At 58.4% G+C, this 8,299-nt stretch overlaps 1 protein-coding gene across 2 annotated transcripts; it reads left to right on the top strand.

Moving 5' to 3' along the window:
- Positions 1-29: 29 nt before the first annotated feature.
- LOC104910946 lies at positions 30-8,235 on the top strand. Of its 2 annotated transcripts, none has more exons than XM_019615280.2 (5): positions 30-5,030; positions 5,118-5,221; positions 5,556-5,635; positions 6,355-6,486; positions 6,958-8,235. In XM_019615280.2, exons 1-5 carry the CDS (start codon positions 4,877-4,879, stop codon positions 7,175-7,177), a joined length of 690 nt encoding a protein of 229 aa, XP_019470825.1. In that variant the 5' UTR covers positions 30-4,876; the 3' UTR covers positions 7,178-8,235. The 2 variants fall into 2 exon arrangements, 1 of the variants encoding a protein (XP_019470825.1); XR_004159798.1 differs by having other exon boundaries at positions 3,479-4,906.
- Positions 8,236-8,299: the final 64 nt, after the last annotated feature.

Raw genomic sequence — 8,299 nt, forward strand, 5'->3', positions numbered from 1 at the left:
CTGGGCTGCGTGCTTTGGGGAGGGGGCTTCATGCCGCCGTTTTGCTGAGCTCACGCTCTCCGGGCGCCGCTCGGCCCCGTCGTCAAGAATGTGGGGCGCTGGCGGGGAGGAGGTGGCGGGGGTGCGGCCACCGCTGTGCCCGAGTGGCGATGGCACGGCATGGCTCAGTGATAGGCGCCGGCAGAAGGACATGGGGACATCACGGGGACGCGTGGCAGAGCACCGTGAACTGCAGGCCTGCGGGATGCGGCCGCGCCGAGGGGCACCACCACGCATTGTCGCCCGTGGCGGGCGGCAGCGCTGACAGCCTTCGAGGGGACGCTGTCGCCCGCTCGGTGCCACTGCCCAGCTGGGATGCCCTGTGGGATCAGCCGGTGGCCCAAGGTCACCCGGCAATGTGATGACAGTGAAGAGGTGGGACAGGTCCCCAGCAGCCCCTTGCTCACCCTTTCTGCAGCCCAGGCTCTGCGCCTGGATTCATTCCCCCTCCAGTGCACCCCCAGTTTGCTCCCAGAGTCACATCCTCCTTGCCCCCTGTGACTGCTGTGCCTTTACAAGGTTGGCATTGGGACGGAGCACACACCCCTTCTGTCCCTTGGTCCCACTCCTGGCTCTTCCACTACGTGGGGCATCCCTATGAAACTGGCCCTATAGCATCAGGGTGCCGCAGTGGCTGACACCAAGGCACCATCTGCTCTGCTCGCTGCTCTCCTGCCTGCCCCTCTGCTGCTCCATGGTTCTGTTCCCCCTCTGAGTTTGGCATCCATGGCCAAGCCACTGGATATAGGTGGCCTTGGGGACAGCTGGGGTGCCAAGAGGAGGACCCATAGGGACCAGGTGCCAGTAGCACTCTCTCCCCAGTGCTGCACATGGGCACAGCCAGCACTGTTGTTGTTGTTGGGAGGAGATGCACGGGGTGATGGGGGTAACTTCAGTGTCACCAGCTATGTGCACAGTGGGTGAGACCTCCTCTTCCCCTCTCCCGCAGCAACTGCACCCAAATGCTCCATTCCTATGCCCCAGACAGGTGCTGGGAGCTGTGGTCACCGCTCCCCACCTGCATCCTTGTTCTCACTCCCCACCTGCATCCTTGTCCCTGTGGGTGCAGATAAATAACCCAGTGTGCCTTGCCAGGAGCCAGGCACCTGCTGTGTCCTGCACATTCCCTGCCTATGCCCATGTTCCCATGCAGCTCTGTCCTGTCCCCATGGAAGTGGGGTGCCTATGGGAGTGCCTGGGATAGGGATGGGGACAGAGATAGTGACAGGGATCAGGATAGGGATAAGGATAGGAATGAATGGGGATGGGCCAGTTGATGGGGACACAGGGACATGGGGATGGGGAGCTGTGGTTGATCCTCCAGTGCCAAGGAGCAAAGCGGAACCAGAGGTGGCTTTCCCCCGCCTGATCTCCCGGCTTTTCAGCCTGCTGGGGAAGGGCGGGGAGAGAGAGGGGAATGAAGACAGATGCAGATAATATCACTTCCACCCCCCAGCCCCTGGGGGCTCAGCTCCAATATCTATTATAGATGAATTCAGCAGGGGAAGGGTTTTGAAGAGCAGACAGTGGGTCTGGTGCGCGGTGGCTGTGTACAAAGGCAGAGCGCCAGCCTGAGTGTTGAGCAGGAACAGCAGGGACCTGGGGAGAAGGCTGAGGGCACACCATGGGGCATGGTGTGCTGGAGGCACAGCAGCTTGGTCCTGTGCCCCATGCTGCCATCGTGCCATCATGTAGTGCCATGCAACCAGCTGTGAGCTTGGGGTGCCCCGGGTGCGTGCAGGGTCCCCCTGTCCCTGGGTATCATCCCTGGGCAGCTCTGTTCCTGGCCCTGCTGCAGGAGGGAGTGGGTCACCTTGGGGGGAGTTAATGAGGTTTGAAAGGGAAGCGGCTGATGGCGCTGCTGGAGACAGAGCCGAGGCATTGAAGGAGGGAGGAGGGCACAGCATGTGGCACAGTTCTCTCTGCCCAAGCCAGAGTACCCCTATAGTGGGATGCATGAAGATGGACAGGGAGATGGGGACCCACCCTGCTGCCCCATAGGTGACCATTCTCACAGTCCTGGGGTCTGAGTGCATCACTGAGGGTGCAGCTCAGGGTCCCCTCCCTCATGGAGATGGGGGTGAGGAGGAGGAGAAGTCTGTACAGATGGGGCCGTTCCCAAAAGGGAAGACAGCTGGGGCTGAGCCAGAGCTATCTGTGATGGAGGGCATGGGATGTCACAAGGATGTCAGAAGCTGGGATGCTGACAAGGGAGGTAGTGCTTGGTTTAATGGCTGGACATCTGTGGGTATGCAAAGTTCTGGGGGGCTTAGGTGCTCATCAGAAGCGAGAAGCACAAAGAAGAGAAACCACGCATGTCTCCGGAAATCCTGAGCTGAAAATAACCTGACTGCAGGAGAGCACTGGGGGAAGAGTGCATCCATGTGCTGCCCTCTGTGTGTGGATGCACCCAGCCAACATGGGCATGAGGACATGGTGCCCTGCAGGTCCCCACTGCCCCTCCTTGTGCCACGCTGCAGGAGAGTTTTTGGCACCAGGAGGGCACAGTGCTGGTATTTTGGAAAGGTGCCCATGGGTGCTGCTGTCACCTTTTGCACCTGAAGTGTTGGCATTCCCAGCGGATGCCAGCAGAGAGGGACTGGGGAGGTGTTGGGTGTCCCTGGGGCAAGCAGCTTGGTGTGGTTGTAGGCAGGGATGGACAGACTGGCAGCTCCGGGGGGTGGCCAGATGGCTGGATATAGAGACAGCTGTGTACGAGGGATGGACGGGTGTGTTGGAGAGATGGATGGGTGTGTTGGAGAGGGGGGCATGCAGATAGACAGACAAATGCACAGATGGAAAGCAGACGCCTGTTCCCAACCCTCTCGCTCTGGGCGCTCCTAGCATGATGAGCAGCAGTGCTCGGTGGAGACAGATGCTGAAAGTGTGGCCAGCAGCTTGCTGGGGTGGCCACCAGCAGCACTGGGCTGGGTGGGTGGCCATGCCCGCTCTGCACTCCTGGGGGCTTCCATCCCAGCTCCCCCTCCATCCTGCACAGGAACACAAAGCTGCAAATTCGCAGCTTCTCTTAGCTGCAACCTAAAAATAAGAGCTTCGGAAAATATCTAGCAAATGGGTAGGAGGATGAGCAAGGGAGGAACGAACAGCGTGGCACCAGGCAAGCGGCATCTAGGAAGCCCCGCTGTGGCACCACGGCCACTTCACTCCTGTCCCTTTGCTCAGCACTGCGCAGAGCGGTGCTCCTATAGCGCACAGCGATGCTCTGAACCCACACCCATCAGGACCAGGCGCCCTATTTCCATCCCTGGGCTCACCATCTCAACCCTTGGTGGCTGCGGGTGCTCTTGGCACCCTCGCCCGCTTCCCCTTCCGCTGCCGGCGCTTGGCACGCGACAGAGCCTTGGCACGGAGCCGTGCATGCTGGCTACAGGGAGCGGCTGCGATCGCGCTTCCCGGGAGCACAGCAGGTGGGGGTTATTTTGGGAGCTTCAAGAGGAGGCTCCGTGCTTTGATGCGCCCCGCAGAACATTTGGGGAATTGGCTGTTTTCAGGCTTTGTGCCCTTTTTAAGTGCTGTGAGCATGACACGGTCATAGGGGTGCCCACCCTTCCCAGCCAGGGGCCATGTCTCCCCCCGTGCCACCTCTCTGCGTGCCAGGCAGCACCTGCAGCTGGGGATAAGCTGGAAGCTCTGCGCTCACTTTTTCTGCTTAATTAAGTGATGCTAATTGACTGGAAAACAACTCATTGTGAGTGCTGCTGCAGCACTGCCCAGCAGTGCCAGGGGCGTGTGACCCTGCAATGTCACCGGGGCAGGAGCCAAAGTCCCGTTGGTGACAGCATCCTCTGCTTTCTCCTTCACTCTATCAGGGATAATCCTCAGCATCATGCCTGCAGCACGCTGTCCTTCTCCCTTTTAATTTCCCTTTATGGGATTATACTAGACATGAACTTGACCCTGTGAGAAGTGGCAGCCACTGGCACAGGACACAGTCCCTGTGTCCATGCACTTGCATCGCTGGAGCTGCATTTTCCAGCTGGCACCTTCCCATCCGTCCTTCCTTTGGGGATACAGTGGATACCAGAAGGGCAGAAGCATGGTGGATTCTCAGCACTTGGAGCACTGGGATGCAATGCCAGGATGGTGTCCCATGTGTCACCATGTCCCCAAATGGGGCAGCTGCAAGCTGGGCTCAGCTGCATTGCCTCCAGCACTGTGCTAAGCGGCACAATCCTCCATGACTCTTTCTAAATGTTAGAAATTACGGGCTGGTCCCAAATTCCCTCCTAGGCAACAGTTGCTAAGCAGGTTCTATACACAGGGCCTCGTGACCAAGTGCCGGATCCCCCCCCTCCTTCCCCGCCCAGTTCTGTAGCACATGTGTATCCCAGGTCTCCATCCCACAGTGCCACCCATCCCTGGTGGCACCATCAGCTGCTGGCCCCTCTGGGCACCCAGCTTCAGGGGCACTCATCCAATTCTTATTGCCACTGTGCCCCCCCTGCCTCGCCCCCCAAGGATGGGGGATGCCAGTGCTTTGTCACCTGTTGTCCCCCTGTGGGCTTCAGGCGTGGGAGCAGGGCGTGGGGTCCGGCTGCCGTGACTCATGCAAGCACCAGAGCCACTGGCAAATTTCATTACAATAACAAGGGCTGCGGGTGAATTAATTATTAACCATTATTGTTTAATATTTATACTGCAGCATGGCTCAGGGTGGGCTTGCTCCAGCCTCTCTGTCCACGTTGGTGGTGGGGATGTCTGGGCATGGATGGCACTGTGGCCAGGTTTTAACATTATTAGGAATCCATTCAACAAAGTAACTGCTATTTTTGTTCTGAACATTTAGCATTTGCTCATCTACCTCTTTCATGGACATATGGCCTCTGAAAACAGCAGCTACAGTCAGGTAGCAGCCATGCCATGGATGCCAGGGATGGGGTCCCACCGACCCCCTGCAGTGCAATGGGGCAGAGTGCTGGCCGTGCCATGTGTCCCTAGCAATCCTCTCCCCATTTGTGCCCACACCACAGGTGCTGTGGAGTGGCCGTGGGTCCCCAGAAGGGCTGTCCATCCACCCTTAGGTCCCTCAGGCTCAGCTCTGCTCTGCTCCTCCCCAGGGGCCCCCTCCCGCGATGTCGTCCTCGTCTCGGCCATCATCACCATCAGCTTTAGCGTCACCATCATCCTGTGTGGCATCTGCCAGTGGTGCCAGCGCAGACTGGTAAGTGTCCGTTGGGCAGGGTGCAGGTGGTGAGCACACCTAGGGACAGCTGGGCGGCCATGCTCCATAGCAGGACAGTTAGCCCATCCCCGTCCCTATGCCTGTGTCCCACTATAACCTCCTAGCTCACTAATTGTGCTCCTCACTGCTGAGCATCCATTGAAAATCACAGCACAGCACTGCCCCGATTCCGAGCCCCAGTTCCTCCATGTGTGCCACCACATCCCTTATGCTGGCAATGGCAAATCAATTAACCCAGGGTCAATTAAGTCTGAAATTACCTCCTCCAACTTGGGGGCAGCACCTGGCTCTGACCCCTCTGCTGTCCCCACAGGGAAAACGGTACAAGACATCCCTGGAGACTGTGGGCACACCAGATTCCAGCCGAGGCCGCAGTGAGAAGAAAACCATCAAGTAGGTGCCAAGACAGGAGGAGAGGGGCTGGGATGGCACTGCCACAGTGCCCTGCCTGCTGTCATCCATGGACGTGTGGGGACACCAGGATCAGGGCATCCATGGGAGGACGCACCATGGGGACAGAGGTGGCTGTCCCAGTGATTTTTAGGCTGGAGATACCAAGCAGTGCATGGTCTGCAATTATGCCAAAGCATCCCTGGTCTTGCAGTGCCCCATGGAGAGCTGCTGTTCCCTTGGTTGGGGTGGAGGTGTCACCATGGCCCCCAGCAGCAGAATGAGGTGTCGCTGTGGCACTGGAGTTGGGGCATACGTGGGGGACACTCACACACCATGGGGATGGAGCACGCTTCGTCTGTGAGGATAATGGCAGGGCACAGGATGGGGTCCCTATGTGTCCAGACATGATGTGCCAAAAGGAGCACACAGGGGGGACAGTTCTGGCAATGGGATTCCCTCTACTCACTGCTGCATCCCTCTCTGGATCCAGCTGCCAGAATGCTAGGAAGCAGCCCTGCACTGCATTTCTCTAACCCTCTGCACCCTTCTCTCCCCTCAGCCTGCTCCCATCTTTCTGCAGCCATCCGTCCGTCCATCCGTCTTGTCTGTTTCTCTCCACAGGGCCCAGCCGGGGCGGGGGGCTGCGCTCCCCCTGGCAGGAATTCAGCTTTCTCTCTTGTATTTCCCTCTTCTTTCTCCCTCCCCACGGTCTGCTGTAGCGATCTAGACAGAGACTTTTGGAATAACAATGACAACACAGTGCAGCAGAAATGGAGCTCGTACCCTCCCAAGGAGTTTATTCTAAACATTTCACCTTACGCCCCATATGGTGACCCGCGCCTTTCCCTCAAGTGAGTCTCTCCTTACCGGGCTATGACTACATGGGCATCACCCACGCACCTTCCTCCTCCTCCTCCTCCTTGTCCCCCCCGGCCCCATGGGCAGCCCCATGGAGACGAGCAACCCCGGGGACCCCGGCAGCACGGGGTGGTGTTGCACGTTTTGGACAGGACTCCTTTCTCCTTTATCTTTTGTTTTTTGTTTTTTTTTCCCTTTTGGATTTGTACCATTCTGCCCCGCACGCCTTCCAGGCCCCCCCTCCCTTCCCCACGCCCATTTATTTTGTATTTTTTTTTTTTGGTTCAGTGCTGATGTATCTCTCTCTCTCTCTCTCTCTGTCCGTCCCTTGTCTGTCTGTCCACCTCTGGCTCTGTGCCCTCCTCCTTGTCCCTCTGCACACCATGATTCCCTGACATGTCCGTCTGTCTATCCGGCCCCTTTCCATGTCTGTCCTGGGGGGTCCGTCTGCCGGCCCGGCCCAGTGGCTCTCTGTTATCAGGGGCTAAGCTGACGGCATCGGCCACCACAGGCTTGGCCGGGGACCGCGACGGCCGCCCCGGGGACAAGCAGCAGTGCGCCGAGGATGGCATGAGGAGCAGCATCTCTGCGCACAGCGAGCCCGGCGCAGGGAAGGCAGCGAGGGGCCGCTGGCACACGGTGCAGAGCCACTTGGCCGCAGGGAAGCTCAGCCTGTCCAAGTGAGTGAGCACACACAGCCTTCCCGGATGGATGCCCCCCTCATCCCCCTCCCAAGGGGGCCAGGAGCCACTCGCCCACAACCCTGTGGTGCTGGGACATCACGGGGACGCGCTGCTCTGCCATCTGTGTGCCATCCCCAGTGCAACCCCGTGCACTGGGGCATGATCTGAGCTTTAGGGGAAAAAGTGGTGGCAGCAGGGTCTTGAAGTCTCTGTATTCTCCACCTCCTCAAACTGGGGCTGCAGCAGCCCCTGCTCCATTGGTCGCTGAATTCAGATCCCAAAAAAGCGCCAGCAAAGGACATGGGAATGCTGGGGTTGGGCCCAGGGCAGCATGGCTGTGCTGGATACTGCTGAACTCTGCGGGATGTGTGGTGCACTGAGCCAGGTGCAGAGGGATGGACAGAGTTAAGGGGAGTTGAGGGGCAATGCCACCCTCAAAGCCATTGGGATTTTTTGGCATTTATGCACACAGCCTACTTGTTCAGGTGTTGCTGTGGGACAGGGTTCCTCTTGTGCAAGGCATCCTGGGCAGGAGCCACGTGGGTAGCACTTTGGTGTCATCACACTATGGCCATTCCGTGCCGTCCTGGTGCCACCATCCCATGGCCACTCAGTGCCGTCCTTTCGTCACCATCTTACAGCCACTCAGTGCCCTCTGGTGGCATTATCCCTCGGCCACTCAGTGCCCTCCCGGTGCCACTGCCTCCCAGCCCCTCAGTGCCCCCCAGAACCCCATGGGGACAGGTTTGGGGGGTGCAATGCCCTGTCCCGGTGCACCTCCCATGTGGCGCGGTGTTTGCAGATCCAGAGCCTCCAGCTGGCTTCGGGCTGAGCAGAGCCAGATTTAGTTTCCCATGATGGAGAGGTTGTAAATGGAACTAATTTCAGATTTGATAGGAAACTGAAAGGAGGTCGGCGGCGGGTGCGGAGGAGGCGCAGTGCCCCACGTGCCTTTGGGCCCCGGGGGCCACAGGGCCAGATTTGTCCCAGCTCTCCGCTCCCTTTCCTCTTCTCTCTCTTTTTCCCACCTCTCACTCTTTCTTTATTCTCCCTCCCCCTCTCCCCCCTTTTTTAATTTATATATATATATATATATAATATAATATAATATAATATAATATAA

This window comes from Meleagris gallopavo, chromosome 5 (assembly GCF_000146605.3).
Source record: "Meleagris gallopavo isolate NT-WF06-2002-E0010 breed Aviagen turkey brand Nicholas breeding stock chromosome 5, Turkey_5.1, whole genome shotgun sequence".
Taxonomy (NCBI): Eukaryota; Metazoa; Chordata; class Aves; order Galliformes; family Phasianidae; genus Meleagris; species Meleagris gallopavo.

What these genes read in the sequence shown, in the direction of transcription:
- LOC104910946 (XM_019615280.2), top strand. Translation starts at nt 4,877, where the DNA reads ATGGCCTCTGAAAACAGCAGCTACAGTCAGGTAGCAGCCATGCCATGG. An exon ending in AGTGGTGCCAGCGCAGACTG is followed by an intron (nt 5,222 to 5,555) that starts GTAAGTGTCCGT and finishes CTGTCCCCACAG; the next exon opens with GGAAAACGGTACAAGACATC. An exon ending in AGTGAGAAGAAAACCATCAA is followed by an intron (nt 5,636 to 6,354) that starts GTAGGTGCCAAG and finishes GGTCTGCTGTAG; the next exon opens with CGATCTAGACAGAGACTTTT.